Raw genomic sequence first — 18,094 nt, 5'->3', positions numbered from 1 at the left:
AATACCAAAGTCTTGTCATATGGGAGATACAAAGCCTGGTTTTCATATGGTCGTAACGAATGCCGACGGCCTGCATGACTTGGACAGCTGCAGTCGCGGAAGAGACGTCATTCATCATTCATTCAACTTTACATTCATCTACAAAAACATGAAAACATTCGAAAGTTATCATATCACACACACTCACTTTTATTATTAGTATTTTCTGAATTTGATATCTTAAAAGTACGTTGTAAGCATTACTGTCGGAGAGCATGGACTTTGCGTGTTTTTTTGGTATTAAATTCCATGGTTCTCATTTCTTTTACCACTTGAGATATGGTCGGTCGGTCGAAAAAAAATTCTTTAAAAAATTCCATGTTGCTGGTGTAGGGCTATGCACGAACCTCAGTGTTTTCAAAGGTCATGCTGGCCATTTTTTCCCTTCATTTTTTTTGGGTTTAAGTCTTTTTAGCAGGGTCGGCCGGAAAAAAGCTTTTTTTCCGTGATCGGGAGCCCGAAATAGGGTCGGTCGGAAATGAGAACCACAGAATATAAAAAGGGTGCCCTTACTTCAAAGAAAACTAGTCTTATGGGGGTCAGTCTACTCCGAGAGTAAGATGACTACACAACTGAAAGAAGTCTGAAGAAACAAAATGCATTATCGCACAAACCAAACACAATTAAAAAAACGTATTCCACAGCCGGGGCAAGATGTGCCCGAGGACAGGCTGACGACCATTGCTCTACGCGGCCACGCCTGTTGCCGTATATAAGCTGAGAACCCTTTCTATGTTAAATAAAATTCCACACCGGCATAGGCTAAATAGTTAACTAATTCAATTTATTTATTTGGTTAATTACTCCCCCACCTCTAAAAGCATTTTTAGCATATTATGATTCGAAGACGGTTAAACGTTTAACCGTTACGTGAATAATTTTCATTATTTTATACTTAAAAAAAATTCAAATGCAAAACTACTAAGACTATTTAGTATACCATTTAATTGTGGACAGTAAAATGCAAAAAGGCATTAAAAAGTTCATGTAAATTTAAAATAGTCCGCACAGATTTTCACTATTTACATTTGAATTTATTCCCGGCTTGACAGGGACGTCAGGCGAATGAAATTTGAAAATACCTGTTTTAAATATTGGACCTGATGGGAAGACAAAACAAAAACCCGTACTACCTAATTCTTCATAAATTAAATGAAGCGGCTGTTGCCGCGAATATTGCCTGCAAGATTCTTTTTACGGGTGGTATCAGATGTGTTAAAGACCCCGCGTTTGAACGAGGGAACTATTATTTAGGCTGTGAATGTTCAAGGGAGCTGCACGAATTAAGGCGCAAGAGTACCAAAATCGCTCATGAAGTAAAATCGCTCATGAAGTAAAATCCAAATTATGTGATGCCAGGAAATCAAAAATGATCGAGGGTACAAGACACAGTCTCGGTTTGAGTGGTTTCTTCGTGTTGACTGGTTGCAGCTTATCTCCACATTATCATGCATGATTAAGTAGGCCTGCACATGATTCACATGACATAAAAAATGATTAGCTCAACGAGATGGTACAGACTAGGCTAGATGAGGAATGATTCCTTAAACCTCGTTTTGAGTAATCGGAGACTGAAGTTGCACATACGCTATGCCATTTGGACAAGCATCCAACCAACAGTCGCCCCAATGTATATCGCATCCTATGTGAATGCGGCCAGGTAAACATCGGACAAACCGGCAGGAACCTCCCCACAAGGCTCCAAGAACACCGTGTGCACGGCCGACTAGGAGAACACGGGAAATCGGCCGTCGTCAAACATGCACACTCCTTGGACCACAACATCACATGGGACAACGCAGAACTCATCGCTCTCATCCATAACAGGCTTCCAAGAAGAATCCGAGAAGCCATCGAGATTTCCGGCACAACTGCGTTCCCAAAGTATCGGTTTCAAGCTCAGTGACATATGGTGCCCGCTCTACTGGCACCCAAGACAGCCCCCACCCCCAACAGTAGGGTTCCCTATACCCAAAACCCATACCATGCACCCACCCCAGGCGTTAGGGTCTTCTCTACCCGAAGCCACAACCCCCGCACCCTTGGCATCCCTGATCCACCACCGGATCCAACACCTTCATGCTCCAGTGCCCGTACGGCCAGGTATACAACCCGCGAATCCCGTTACAAGCCCCACCGCATCTCCACTCGAGTCTAGCACACTCTCCAGGGGACAGCTAGAGTATCCTGGCTGAAAAGTTGAGTTAACACTCTCTGGTTCTTTTAATAACCACACATCTTCCAAGAGATTGATTCCATGTTGTACCTGGAAGCCTACATGTACATCTCAACTTCCACCATGCAAAGCTTCAAATCAAGCCCAGACTTTGTTTTTTTTGGTGCCTTTTGCACTCCTTAGCTTGTAAGGCGAGTGCACCCTGGATGTCAAACGGTTATTTATTCAACGTTCGAAAATGGAGCGGTTACTTGTTAAACATTGAATGTCGAATGTCAAACGGGGACCGAGGAACCAACTTCACACCGCCCTCGCTCCTGTTAGTCGTCCTGTGAGGTAAGTCGGCAAGCATACCGCGAATTTCAAAGGGACAAGTTCTGGTAAGACTTCTTGTTCGGTATCATTAGTTCATTTTCCCACAGTGATGGAGGTAGAGTCGGTACTGGAGGAAAAGATTATTTAAACTGGGAGAGAACAGGTACGAATTTATCCAAGCCCCCTTCGGACTTTCAATTCGATCGTCTAGAGAATTTCAGAGAAAAAGGCAATATGGGGCGTTGCAGCGTTTACAAGAAATATTCTGGAAGTATGATTCATTAATTTTCTTCCCGCGAGAGGTGCTGGGGTTAAGAACGAAGGGTGAAGCGCTGTCAGCGGCTCGGAAAAAACGAGAGAAATGAAGAAGTCTTATATTTCGGTGAATATCGGCACGGTTCACAACTCGACATTGCAATGTAGCATGGGCTGGGGTCCAACATATAGCCAACGTAAGAGGCAGCCGATGAGGTGATACATTTTGGCGCCATCTTTATGGAGTATGGCTACGGATATTACAAGGCACGGTGCAATGTTTTTTTGTATTTGTAATTACGGTCACGCAATATATTTGTGTGTCCAGGTACATGCGAGCGGGGGCCGTGGCAATGATGGCTAGAATAAGCCTTGTGGCATGGGAAGCCGGACAAGGAGACACTGGTGGGGAACGTTGTGGTACTTTGGACCCTATAGGCCTTGAAATCAGACATGGATAAGGTGTACAAATGTGAAGTCCATAGTCACTAAGGGAACTAAATAGCTATGTTCTCATAAGTTCTCCCGATTTTCCCTTAAATTCAGGGAATCGGCATGGGCAGCTGAAGTGCTGATTCATGAAACAAAGGCCAGGTTTGAATCTTAGTTGTAAACTGCAGTGTAAAGATGTAAGCCTTCCCAGCGCAAATAGCCCAAACATTGCATTCGTTGTGGAAGCCCCTTGAAAGTGGTTTTTCATTTGGGGAGGATTTCCAAGGAAATGTCTGAGTAGATCGTATTTAGCTGTAGGTGTGTAGGCCTCAGATGTCCAGGAAGGTTTTTACAAGTTGTCAAAGGTGTAACGAAATGGCCCTGTTTCGGTTTGTTGCTAAATGTGTAATGAGGATTCATGTCTTGCATTCAGCTCTGGGTGGCAGTGAGGGGTCCAGCCAAAATTGGCACGGTCAGTGCTCCCTTAATAATCTATTTGCGAGTTAGACTTGAATAAAATAGGGTACACTGTATTATCTGATCGCAGGTAACCGTAGCAATTACGATTTCCCAGTCTAGGGACATTAGCTCCTGCTATACATATATACAGGTACCTGGATGTACAGCGCCAGGATTCGGAGGGCGAATAAGGTCTCTTGCGGAACGCCATTTTTGGGGCAGCGTATTTGGCTGTTTGCCACTGACGCATTAATATACATAAAATGTAAGGGCACGGTTGGCACATTTTACAGGCTCAGTAAAGAAACGTTTTAGCTTAACCATTCCGCAGGCATGAAAATGGCTCATTTGCATAGTTATGGTCTGACCTTCGGTATTTGTTTCGCACATGGCAAAAGGGGAATGAACCCTTAGGCCTACTTATGGAAGTAGGCAAAGAGTGGCTTGCCATTAAAAGGTGGGACGAAGTAAAAGGTAAGCAGAGTTCAGAGACACTGGGTAGTTTACGTCAGAACAGTTGTGGAATTCAGGCATGGCTGAATACTAAGTGCAGTTGCAGCCATGTCTAGTATGGAGCAATTGAGCGCAGGCCTATATTACAATCAAAACTTCCGCTTTAGCTTTGGCCACCCATGAAAGTATAAGCATATAGCAGACGGAGATGGCCTCTATATGCCAGAAGAAATTTATGATTTTGATATTAGTTGCAGGCAGACGTGTCCACTCAGGTATGTTTGAAGCGCTCACTTAAATACATGTATTTGTTACGCTTGATCATTCGGCCAATCAAATTATTTGCAATACCACTCAGTTTTCAGGGTTCCATGCAGCCATTCCGAGGCAGAGCAGCTACGTCAGTCGCGATACATGAATTTGTTGTCATTACAGGTGCCATTTGCTCCTGGGGGAGAGTTATATAACTGTTACTCCAAAGTGATATGTAAGGGTGGCTGCATAGAAGGCTTTGCGAATGTTGAGCCGGAATGCCCCAATGACATGAGAAATAGTGGGCATGATAGGGCAAAGGATGGATGGTAATGCCATGGAATCCAGTAATGCTGAGCAGGCGTGACTCTTCGGGTATTGGTTGGAAGGAAAGATTGAAACTTTTAGTATATGAGGTAGAAAAGGAGGGAAAGGACCCGGAAATTATGAGTTTATAGTGAAGCTATTGGAGGGGCTAAATAATGGTGAGGAATAGAGGCATTGTGACACGTGGATAGGCGTTGAAGCCTGTTTGGATTGAGTTTAAAATAGCCTTCTGCCTATCGGGGTGCATTACCTGTTGGAAGATCCAGGCTACTGGTGTCTGGCTATAAATAGATTAATATCGGGTTTCTAGTCAGGACTATCGACAATAGTATTAGGACACCAGCATATATCGAGTTAGATAGGACTCACACTGTGTTCTGATGAAACTGAGTTTCTTGGGTAGTTCTATCATGTGGAGGATAAATTGAACTTGTAGTTGCGCGTCAGCCTTCTATATATAGCAGCGCGATTAGTGATAATTTTGAAAGCATCAGTTTAAGGCTTGCAAATCGTAGTTGTAAGAAAGCAGAATTAAATGAGGGTTAGGGCATCTCGACAGATTACTCTAATGTTGCCTATGTGCAACAGGGCGTTAAAGGTCCTTCCGTAGTGCAATATGCCATCCAGTGGAGTCCTTTTGCGCTTGGTATTTGAATTTAATTCTCAGTGGTATTGTTACTTATGACGGGAAACCTATAGGAAGTCCATAATGGCATTTTCTTGGTAGATTGTAAGGTGCTGACTACGCGGTTATGCTACAAGTTGGTGATTCGATCGCGGGAGCGGGAAGAGACGGCAGAATGTGGCACGCATATTGCTGACAGTTTTTAGCAGCCTTGTCCAGCTCCAACTTTACTAACTTATGTATTCAAGTTACCGGACTGTTTTATTAAAGATCAGGCACACAATACTACTACACAGGGCAAGGACAGTGACTACGATACTGAGGGAGTATAGCAGAGAAGAAATGAATAGATGTAGAGAGTACCTTACACAATAGCCATACGAACACAGAGGGTTTATTTGTTAATGTGTTAAAGCGCAGAGAACGTTACTGTGAACAAGATTTATGATAGGCCTAGGTGTTTTACAAAATGGGTGTCGTCTATTTATGGGGTTTAAAAGCAAATGCTTCTGTTGGTGGTTCGGCGGACTCGTGCAGGCCGTAATAGCAAAATTGTGCATGGATATGCCGGGAAGTTGTGTCAGGCGAATCGATCAGCCTTTCGTTTACAATACATTTCGCATTTCGCCGCAGTGTGCTGGAAAGGGAGAGGTGCTTTTGAAGCCCGCTGTAAAACAGCGACCGAGCTTTGTGCATCGAGATATGTACGGCGTAGACCACGGTCGCCAAAATACAGAAGTTCGGTGCGATTTACCAGAAAGCTGAGCTGGGTGAGGGGTGGGTGAGTGAGAGATAGGTGAGAAATGGGATAGAGATGGGAAGAGAAAAGTCACGTTGGGTGAGAGGGGATACGGGAAAAGAAGGTTGAGTGGAGTCTAAGAATAAGAGCGAAGAATAGGCTTTACTTTGATGTGCGTCTCGAACGCCTGAGAAACTCTTGAGGTTCTAATTGAAGTTTGAAGTTCAGGAATTTACCACTGTTGGTTAAGGCCGTTTTCCAATACTCAGTTCGTCTCCATGCAGGCTTCATCTGCGAAACCAATCCCCGATTGTGGGCCTGAAGTGTTTAAATAAAATTAAAGTACTGTAATGTTTTGCTGTTTTACATCTTACCTGATGCTTTGCGGCACTATCAGACTTTCCATGCGCTTACAACTTCAAAGTTAGGTAGTAAAGAAGTTGAAGCCTGACGGAGGCGAATCGAGTATTGGAAAACGGCCTATGGGTCCAAGTCCACTAATTCAAGCCCCATTGAAAACAGTGTAAAATCAGCACCGTTCAGGGCCCAATAGCATGCACGCCGACATCCCTGAGATTTCTGAAACACAAATGAAATTCTTGTCTGGTCACTTATCGTTCAATTTCTTTCAATTTTTTGTGGGTTAACCAATTACATTTTTAATTATTCCCACAAAACAAAATCACCCCCAAAAAGTGATTTTTCCGAAGTCTGATTGGAGCCATTTTTCAAGTGGCAACCCTCAACCTTCTTGGGCACTTAGGACCATTTTTCAGTTGTAGTTTTTATCCATTCTGCTCTCATAGGATAGCTTAAAGACCCAGGCAGTTGATCCTGGCAACGATTCACACAATCTCACCATTTTGGGGGCCAAACAATCTCCTTTTTCAAAAGATTCTGTGGAAGGGGGCACTTTTAATGCTAATGAGCTGGTCAGAAATTCTCACTTGAATTGGTGGTCTGCAGCCCTAGCCCGGCCCCATGGATATTCAACAGCGCCCTCTTGAGGTATGATACTTCCATTTCTTCGATCGGATCCGATCCCACAGACTAGGGCCGTTTTCCAATACTCAACTTCGGCTCCGTTTCAGATTCGTCCCAGAAACCAATCTCCAATTGTGGGCCTGAAGCGTTTAAATCAAATTGGATTATTGTAAGTTTTTGCTCTTTTGCATCTTATTTGATACTTTATGGCATTATCAGACTAATTGATGCGCTTACAGCTTCAAAGTCAGGTATTTAAAAACAGTTGAAGCCTGAGACGCAGCCGAAATTGAATATTGGAAAACGGCCCATACATGTGTTTAATATAATCGTCGGATCCCCATCTTTGCCCATTTTGCAGTGGAGAAGTACATGTACATGTACATGTAGGCCTGCATCCACGGTGTGTACATACATACATGTACATGTACGTACATGTACATACTGTTTACCTGCTGTACCGTTGAGATGGACAGAAACAAACAACTAGGAAAGAAGATATCAGGAAGGAGAGGTATGATTATATCTTTAGTTTCGTGATATGCGTTTTTTTGAGTTGAAACTGTAAAGGGTTTCTCATAGGCTTACACGGCATTAGCCCAGGTTAGACGTTGTCTCCATTTCATTACGGCTGGCGTCCAGGGTATAGAAGTTGTGTATAAAACGACCACAGATTTGGTTCTAATTTGTTCTTGGTTTACCTTGTTGAAGAAACTAATTTTTCATGTTTACAAGTTCTTCATGGCCTTATCTGTCCGTCAGGTGAGTTTAGGAATTTCAGAACGAACCATGGACTGCAAAAATTAAAAATATGTGAGAGACAATGTTACTTTTGTAGACGTACATGTAATTCATCCATATCTATCCGTCCGGTGGGTTTAGGCATTTCAGAACGAACCATGGACTGCAAAATCGAGGAAAATAAGTGAAAGACAACTTTACGTTTTTAGACGTAATTCATCCGTTCTCGAGTCTAGTGCATGCACGTACAGTACAGGAATCCGAGCTTCGTGCACATTTCCAGCAAAGGTCTGTTGCTCGCCTGCTACACAGAGGCTGTGACTGGTACCCGGCTTTAACCCGTCCGCCGTCGAGCTGATATAAAAAATGCAGTTCTGTTTTTGTCGGATCAGGGGCTTCAGACTGAATAATTAACCCCTAAAATGTTCATATTTTGTTCTTCTTTAAATTTCAGTTTATAAACATAAATTTGCTACACAAACTGCTATTTTATAACATGTATAAGAATAACCTCAGTTAGCGTAGAAGGCTTTGTACACATGCCGGGTTCTTGTATGGGAATAAGTTCATCAATGATCTCTCTTTGAAGTGATGTTTAATTTGTTCGTAGAGATTTATTGGTTAAAGATGTATAAATACATGTACATCATAAAATTAAAATGAAACGTTAACTTATCTTGATAATTGAGGAATAAAAAGAGGATTACATTGCGGGCATGATGATCGTGATAGACAGGCAGAGCGATGTTATACTGATAGGGAACACAGTATGCAGAGGTGTACTGGCGCTCACATGTGCGGTAAGTAGCGATCCCGCTCAAATCGTGCTGTTGATCAACCTTTCCTTTTTTATTTGTAAACTAAACATACAATAAGCAGACTTAATTGGTAATTGGCAGTGATGACTTGGATGTTAGAGCAATGGACAGCTACACTGTGTCGAAGTTTTTAAACCCAAAGTAGGCCTAGGTGATATTTTGTTTTTAAATTCAGGCCCAAGTGATCATGATTGTTAATTGCCATTTTTGACTCTCATATCAGTTGCCTAGTTTATTAAAACCAATATTCATTCAGCCAGTGCTTTCTGGAAAAGTTCTCCATCTCTAAAAAAATGTCTTCGGTATAACTTTTAAAATGGAACAAATCAACAGATATTAGTAAATTGCTAGCAACAGAAATGTGCCAAAGCCTTGCTGGATAATAGGCCTACCTTCTCCGCTCGACACAGAACTGCCAGGTCCCTTAACTTCTATCAAATTTTGTGGACACCTTTTGTCTGTCTATTTAAGTCCACTTGTTAACACATAATACATGCTAAAAATTGTACAAATCATTTGTACAAATCCTGAATTTTAGCTTTCCCGTACTGGCCATAGTAGACTCAGCTTGCGTGCAGGTAACTAGGCCAGCTGTCACCAACGCACGTCACAGCCTCGCCTGGCCCAATGTTGTGTGTACTGGGCATGGAGATCAATGGTACTCATGGCTGAGAACCACCGTGCCGTTGTGCGGTATGTGCTTTATGTGAGCGTTTTCCAAACAAGTGGATTTGTTTAGACTTCAGTTTCGCTGGTTCCATTCAGAACATGTAGTTTCGATGTGCGTGTGAGTGGCTCGGAATCTCGTACGCCGAATAGTTGCGCACGCACACTGTACCAACTGCACTGGAGAACGGCTGAAAACAGTCCACATCAATGGCAAGAATTGACGTTACCGTACGTCCAACTTTATTTTCCCGTTTTTGTCTTTGGTGGTGATGTGTCGAATTTCTTAACCCACCAAAGTGGAGATAAGGATGCATAGGAGTTACAGACGTGAAATTGGCTCCATGGAAAAGGTACAAATGTTGCAAATTTTAGTTTCAAAATTTTTCACCCGATTTGCACCCTTTATACCTGGACTCCCTCTTTTATGTAGTATGGTCAGGGAGTTCACCAGGGCCAACACGGCATTAGACCCGTGATCAGGGCCCGACAAATACTCCTCCGTCGTATACTGGCACAACAGGGCCCCTTCCTGATTCACAGGGATTTTATCCGGTGGCATAACTAACGTGACTAAACATCCGCTTGATTTTATGAGCTGAAATTGCACCGGTGTGTTAACTACTCATGGGGGTAAACTAGACCGGTAAACAGGGCCTGACGAATACTCCTCCGTTGTAAACTTGGAAATCCCGATTTATAGGGATTTCTTTCGAAAAATTTATCTGGGATATCCGGGGGCAAATCTAAACATCTGCTTGATTTTATGAGCTTAAATTGCGCTGGTATGTTCACTACTTACGGGGTAAACTATCTGCTAGGTTGCTAATTGTATGTATGATAGTATGCTCTTCAAAAGAGAATTGGGAAATCATGTCAAAACTATTGTAAAACTACCTTTTAAAATTGCCAGTAAATACAAGATTTTGAAAAAGGATTTATTGAACACAGACATATTGTACTTGTTAGGATAAAAAAGGTTACATGGCTGTAATAAAGAAAATAATAAAAGAAGTCGTTTTCAGCCCGATGTTTTTTCTCTCCTTGTCACCAGTTCTTCCTGCTGGAGAAATTATTGCTCTGGGTGCCAAATCTCGGGCAGGAGGTAGCCAAGACAGCTCAGAGCTCCGAGCCAACCCAGAACGCAAGCGGGAAGCACCCACCGCCTCCATAGGACCTCCGCACAAGATTGCCAAAGTCTCTGGGCAGACCTTCACCCCGCTAGGAAGAGGGTTGTCTGACAGCAAGGCAGGGGCAGGAGAGCATGTAGTCAAGCCGGGTATCAAGACCATTGATGGTAAGGGTGGCAAGACCATTGAAGGGTATCAAGACCATTGAAGGGTATCAAGACCATTGATGGCAGGGGTATCAAGACCACTGAAGGGTATCAAGACCATTGAAGGGTATCAAGACCATTGATGGCAAGGGTATCAAGACCACTGAAGGGTATCAAGACCATTGAAGGGTATCAAGACCATTGATGGCAGGGGTATCAAGACCACTGAAGGGTATCAAGACCATTGATGGCAGGGGTATCAAGACCACTGAAGGGTATCAAGACCATTGAAGGGTATCAAGACCATTGAAGGGTATCAAGACCATTGATGGCAGGGGTATCAAGACCATTGATGGCAGGGGTATCAAGACCATTGAAGGGTATCAAGACCATTGAAGGGTATCAAGACCATTGAAGGGTATCAAGACCATTAATGGCAGGGGTATCAAGACCACTGCAGGGTAACAAGACCATTGAAGGGTATCAAGCAGTGTTGTAGTCGAGTACTTTCGGAGTACCAACGTTCTCTGCAAAATACTGAACTGGGTAAGTGGGAATAAAGCCAGAGTGCACAGGCATTTGATGGTAAATGTGCAAAGGTAAGATTACAAAATAAATGTTAGACTTCAGACACTCCCAGTTGTGTAAAATTTAAGTTTTGAGGAGAACAGTACTCGGAAAGTACTCGGCTGAGTACTTTCCGAGTACTTTTGTCCTAAAAAGTTAATTTTAATCAACAGTGACGGTCTGAAGTCATTATGTTGCTTTGTAATCTTACCTTTATGCATGTACCATCAAATGCCGATGTACTTCAGCTTTGTTCCCTTCTAACTAGTTAAATATTTGGTAGAGAACTTGGTGATACTTGGTATCAAGACCATTGAAGGGTAGCAAGACCATTGAAGGGTATCAAGACCATTGAAAGGTATCAAGACCATTGAAGGGTATCAAGACCATTGATGGGCAAGGGTATCAAGACCATTGAAGGGTATCGAGACCATTGAAGGGTATCAAGACCATTGAAGGGTATCAAGACCATTGAAGGGTATCAAGACCATTGATGGCAGGGGTATCAAGACCATTGATGGCAAGGGTATCAAGACCATTGAAGGGTATCAAGACCATTGATGGTATCAAAACCATTGATGGCAAGGGTATCAAGACCATTGAATGGTATCAAGACCATTGATGGTAAGGGTATCAGGACTATTGAAAGGTATCAAAACCATTGATAGCAAGGGTATCAAGATCATTGATGGTGAGGGTATCAAGACCATTGAAGGTCAGGAACCCCAAATGTCTATGAGGAAAACCATACTTTTTTCAAAACTGTTGTAAATTTTGGTCTATTCAAATGTTTAGGACAAGTTTCCAGCAGATTTAAAATGTTGCATTTATAGTTTGAAATATTTAAGTGATACATCCTTAACTACAAGCAAATTAAACTATTTGTGTTCTGTCCCTTTTCACATCACCTCCAACAAGTTCCAGCCGCAGAATTGTTGGATCAGGTCCTCGATGCAGATGGGGCAGAAGATGATGACCGCATTGATGGTCTGCTGTGTGGTGCCCTAAAAACCTTGAAGAGCACGCGAGCCAAGCCTGGCTCCCAGCTGTACCTCAGCCTGATGTACTTGGCCAAGATCAAGCCAATGCTGTTTGAATCAGAGGATGTGGTAGATGTAAGTTTGATGAATTGGACTGAGTCATAGTGCATGCCATCAAGATGTTAATCAATGTTAAAGCCAGCCATATTTTAGTGCAGGACAAAGAATAATGGCAAACGGAGGGAACGAAGTGACTGGAGTCTCGCGGGTCATGGTTGGGTGTTCACTTAAGGGGACTCTAGATTGTTTTTCAGTGAATTTTTCTCTCTAAATTGATTAAGAGTTCACATCTTAAAAATTCTTCTAGGTACGGTAAAAAGATGAAATTTCCAAAGTGGCTAATGTTCTTTCTGACATTTTGAAGGATTTTTGTGCCAGTTGGTTGGCTTTCTCATGAACCTTAGTGCTGGACGGTAGAATGCTGTGGTGGAGATGCCCACCTGGCACCTACTAGCATCGCTATAACACTGATGTTAATACTTACCATGAACGGGCAGTTTTTCAGAGCACATTACATGAATAGTATATGAAAATGTTTGACACAGTTTTATGTTCTTAAAGTATTTCTTCTGCATGAGGGCTTTATACATATTCAGTTTTTGGCCAGGCATAATTTATATGTGGAGTTTTGTTTGAACAGTAAGCCTTTGTATGATGCGTCCAAATCTCTGGAAATGATGTTTGTGTATAAATGTGCCAAAGGCCACTCCAATTTAATTAGTTGTTTTACAGATTTTGCAGACATAAATTCTTCAACACTGGTTTTAAAAATCACAAACAGAAGTTTTTATTTTATTCCTCTTTCCCTGGTGATAGATATTATGTAAAATTGATCCCAAAGTTTCTCAAAACAAGAACACAAAAATCCAAATACATGTAAACACTGTTCCAGTCCATTCTCCTTGAAACTCCTGAGGTGCTATGCCATTTACGATCCTGTGTAGATTCATCCCATTATCGTACCGGTAACATATTTGATTTAGATTCCCTCCCATTCCATGCAGCAGGGTAGGCGTAATCCTGGGAACAGCCCACGAGTATGTTCATTGTATGCATATACTTGATATATAGCAGTACAAAAGAAAAGGGATTCTCACATTGCCACCTTGTTCATGAAAAAAAATCAAGTTTCTAGAGTAAATAACATTTATTAACAACTGTGAATTTATTCTATTTTATATATAGTCTCTCTGGCTCTGGTTTTCTTCTTACAAGTCAAATTCAGATGCCAACAATGTGCTTAAAATCATGTCCATGAACAGTCCTTTTACAGTGATGCCCACTGCTAAATAACAAGAACTATACTACGAGTATATTGGCAAAGAGCCAATCTGTAGCACTTAATTTGATGCATTGTACATGTATGTTATGTCTGATCAGAAATGGGCATTGTGCAAACATTGCAAAGTGTTTGTTCGAAAGTAGAAAAATAGTCACTGAAGAGTCAGTTTGTTGGAGTCAAGCAGCAAAAGCAAACCCTTCTCTCTGGGATGTGTATATGTATTTTGCACATTTCTAGATATCTGATGAACAAAATCCTGTCATTCACTGACTTTGGGAGCAGGGAGGGGAAATTCTCCGTAACAGCTCAGCTGAGCCATCCAGTCGTTATTGGCTGAATCTGTGCCTAATTTTCTGATGTAGCCATTGTTGAATTTTGGACAGGATTTCATGTCGCTGAAATTATTCACAAGGGTTCAATAGCTTGTATCATGAAGGTAAAATGGTACCAGTTTTAAAACCAAATGCATTAGAAGTTTTTTCAACAAGAGGTTTTACACCACTGTCAGTGAAAGTCAATGTGTGCCACCTTAGTTAGTACATGTACACATGGTGTACAGACCGACCTGCCAAACATTGCTTCTCTGCAAGTATAAACTTACATGTATATTTTCCATAACTTAAAAGTGAGTTTGGCAATTTTACAATAGTGTACCTCTAAGAGTTTGCAACGTGTTGGCCAATCACAGTGCCCGAAATGTGTTGACCCAATGCATGTTTGGAAAGGGTCAACAGATTTAACAGGTCATTGGCCAACACATTACAAACTCATGGAAGCGCACTGTTGTGAGTCACCCGTGTTACAGATACAAATAGCACAACCTTTACAAAAGAAGCTTTAGGTTTTTAATATGTTTACTTTTCTTCAAAAGAATAGTTGGAATTAATTAAAGCATACTGGTACATTTACATCCAATTATCTTATTGTACGGTGTAAGTACATGTGTGTGGTGAATACCGTATGTTCTTCAAGTGTCCATCTTGTACATCTACACTGTATGCACAAACTTTTATACTGGCTTTTGTGCCCTGTAAATTTTCAGTCCTGCTGTTGGCTTGTTTGATCCATTTTTTAATCCATTCCTATTGGTCAAGAGTCTGTGTGCACAGAACTTGCCACACGTACCAAGTCCATATAAACACTGATAAAGGGATTCTTTTGGACTACTTGCACAAGGAATATACCATAAAATGAATGGGGATGTTTGGAAAATTGAAAGTAAAATTATGGAACAAAATCCTTAGGAATGTATCGTATCTTGATTTCTTTTGACTCACTAACTAAAACGGAATTTAAAAACGGGATTAAATACATGTATGTGCTTAGTCAGTCTTACACTAATGTCTAATGATAATACCCTTGCCTGTAGCTCGAGCATTAGTCGCATCCATTCTCCTGAGAGTGCCTTCAATGCATGTTTGAGACCGGCCAAGAACATATTTATTCCCTTATTAAAATTGTACTCTATTTCAAGCTTTCCATAGGTTTGCTTACAAATGTGGATGTGGTATGGTGATTTAGTGCACATTGCACCTGAATGTATGTACATGTATATGGTTAAAAGTGTAGTGACAATACTGATAGTGTTGACAGTTGAAGTGGTAAAGTTTTAAACTTGCTGTACTTTTGTTCCCCGTTCCAGTATGTGTGCAGTCTGCTCAAGAGAGACATTAGCTTGAGCTTTAAAAGCAAGGGCAACCCCCTGGTGTCAGTGCTAGCCTGCAACCTCCTCATGTGCGTCTATCGCTTTGAGAATAATTGGCCTATAGCATTTGTCAAGGTAAGACCCAAGCTGTGTGAGGGGCACTTTTGAGGATTACAGCTTTTCTATCAAGTTTGCTTGACCAATATTTTACACATTTCTTTGCCTAGGACTGTGCACTTCAAAGTAAAAATGATCTATAATTCATTGGATGAAAGCTCGAGTACTGAGGCCAGTGGGGTCACACTGAAGGTGTACATGTATTTGAAAGTGCAATCACTTAGTAAGTGTTAAAAATTAAAAATGTGGTGGAAAATAAATGTACATGTAGTTAAATAAAAAAAGAGCAAAAATGAAAATTCTTTTATGTTAGTGTCATTTTTGTTGATTATTTGTTGAAATTAATTGATCACTTGCTACTTGATGGTTGTTTATGAAACTACTAATCTATGAGCTTGCAGTACTGCAGGTTGATATAAAATGCTTACGCATTTTACTGACAATCATCCTTACAGTAGCATTGATTTAAATTTTAATAATTGTTTCATATCTATGTCTTGTTGCATGTTGGTTCAGGTCTTCCTTGAAGATGCTATGGGAGAGAGAGTCTGGGTAGACCACCCAAGCTGCCATGAGTTCTGCAGCAACGTCCAGACAGCATTTGGCACTAAGATGCCCCCTCGCCACCTCCTCCTGCCAGTGGACCAGCTAAGACTCTCCACTGGCAACCCTGATCTCTTAAGTAAGTTCTGAAATGCCCACAACAGTGGCTCACAGAGCTAAAGGATTTATGACGTTTTACAATTGCACAGAATTTGGGCTTGGTCATATTTCAAGGCAAAACCTCTGGCCTTTGGTATTTGTTGGCCTGAGCGACAATATTTTTAATCTAGTGGAAACTTTAACAAACTTAAACAACAAGAGATACAGCCCTTTCGAAAGATACAAACCTTTTCTACATGTAGGAGTCAATTTACACATAGCACCCGGCAACGTCTAAGCAGACTCTTTTGATAGATACATTTGCAGCAATCCAGTCTGAGAGGAACTGACTTTATTGCTTCACACACATCTCAAGTTCCTTTTAGATAGTCAAAGTAGCAAACCAATCATGTTCATGTATCAAAATTGTTTTTGTAAGCATGTGTTTTTCAGTGTAGAATCTTTTTCAGTGTGGAATTGTTGCCAACACAGTTGTGTTTCTGTAGTGCACAGGTTGCATTTGCACACTCAGTGATCCTGCAGACAGTCATTAAAGAACTAATCAAAATGTATTTCCACGTCTGATTAAAGTTTTGTGCAACATGCATGAAAGAATGGTCTTTACATGTAGTTGTAGTCTGTACTCCATCCCTTAGACATTCAAAAGCTTAGACTAAATAGTATTGAAATGGAACATTCAAAGCCTTCATTGCTAAGTCCCCCTTTCCAAGCTCTTGTAACTGTCCTCCTCATCCAAGGTGGAAGTCCACTTCGTGATGACAGTGATTTATCCTCTGAGTCTACCTCTACTCATCAGACAGAAGATGTAGATCTGACTGCAGACTTGCAGGCTGAGGGAGTCACTCCAAGGTACACGAATAGTGGGCTGATTCTGCACCATTGTCATCTGTACAGGGTCGGCAGAAACTCAAATCATACTAAAGATAACATCCACAAAGCAGCACTTCTTGCTAATTGGACCCGAAACTTGATAACCAGTTAGTTAAGTGGGCTGTAGTTCTTTCCATTGAAGAATAAACTCTGATATTCAAAATTTTTCAAATGCCAAATTCCATAATTAGAAAAGCAACTGGTGTCTCTCCATTTGCTGATTATTGGGAATGAATAACTATGAATAGGACTAAAGGGAGTCAGTAGCTAACATCACTTTATCAAAGTTCTTTGGTTTGGAGTACAGCATTCTTATGAAGCTTTTCAGGTTTTGACCTTACTGCCTTAAAAGTGTGTGCATTCTTTTCAGCTGTACCCACATGGGGTAAAGTATGCATTGGTTTCTGCATATAAACATTATTTTTGCACAATACAGGCTTTTGGTATTAAAAAAGTACGACTGATTCATTTGACTTAACTTGGAATTTTCTTCTGCGAATAACATTGGGTGTTTATTTATTGAGAAGATGACAGAAAGCACATTTCATTTCAGTACATAATAAACCCCTTCGCGCCGGGAAGTGGTAAGACTCGCTGTAAAAATTGAGATCCCTCAGCCCGCTTTTCAGCTATTATTCTCGGCCTATGCTCGAGCGAACACGGTGAGAGAAAGCATACCCTGGCTCTTGTATATTTGGTGATTGGCCTTTGTGTGTTGCCAAGAAATGAAAAGGCCGAATTGGCATCATAATCACCAGCTTCACAATAGTCCCCACTTTGAAAAGAGGCAACGGGAATTTCGAAGCGTGAATAGAGCCACATGCCACCGAACAATGAGCTTTTTCTGTAAATCAAAGCGTGCAGAGCACGCAGGGCCACAAAACGAGAATTTGCGGTTTGGCAGGTGGCCTTTGTGGCCAAGCGAGGCTGGAACTCTCGGAGTCGGCTTTCAGAAAAAAGTCCAGGCGTCAAGGGGTTAAGAAACCAAGTTGAAAGTTTGAGTGTAAAGTTGAAAATTTAGTCTCTGGAAGGCAAATACAGGTACTTGGTCATGCATTGTAGTGCTAATTGCTCACCTCACCTGTCACCTTCCTGTCTGGTCTCAAGGTTCAATGTCCCTGACTGGTTTCCTCGACAGATACAGTCTTTTCAAAGATAGTGTAGAGACTTATGTGGTTGATTTTGTGCGAGACCAGCTGACCCGTCGTCAAGGCATGGACACACCTAGGAACTTGCTGCGTGTCTTGACTGCAGCCTGTGGCTTCCCTGAGGTTCGACTCTTAGCAGCTTCAAGGCTTGAGATGTGGTTACAGAACCCTAAGGTAGGATTTTGGGTTTGTGCTTAAACCATAT

General features: G+C 41.6%; 1 protein-coding gene across 1 annotated transcript in view; it reads left to right on the top strand.

The window, feature by feature from the left end:
• Positions 1-7,399: 7,399 nt before the first annotated feature.
• Positions 7,400-18,094, top strand: part of LOC110989478 (integrator complex subunit 1-like) — a 70,723-nt gene continuing 60,028 nt past the window's right edge. Inside the window, exons 1-7 of the mRNA XM_022253874.2 lie at positions 7,400-7,570; positions 10,336-10,578; positions 12,043-12,239; positions 15,089-15,226; positions 15,725-15,890; positions 16,609-16,720; positions 17,880-18,063. Of these exons, the coding sequence (XP_022109566.2) occupies positions 7,492-7,570; positions 10,336-10,578; positions 12,043-12,239; positions 15,089-15,226; positions 15,725-15,890; positions 16,609-16,720; positions 17,880-18,063 (1,119 nt within the window). The 5' untranslated portion in view covers positions 7,400-7,491. The remainder of the gene's footprint in view (positions 7,571-10,335; positions 10,579-12,042; positions 12,240-15,088; positions 15,227-15,724; positions 15,891-16,608; positions 16,721-17,879; positions 18,064-18,094) is intronic.

Source organism: Acanthaster planci, linkage group LG07 (genome assembly GCF_054643075.1).
Source record: "Acanthaster planci isolate LZ-2023a linkage group LG07, COTS_SCS, whole genome shotgun sequence".
NCBI classification, from domain to species: Eukaryota; Metazoa; Echinodermata; class Asteroidea; order Valvatida; family Acanthasteridae; genus Acanthaster; species Acanthaster planci.
The sequence above is the reverse complement of the archived record's forward strand: the minus strand, read 5'-3'. Positions and strand labels throughout refer to the sequence as shown.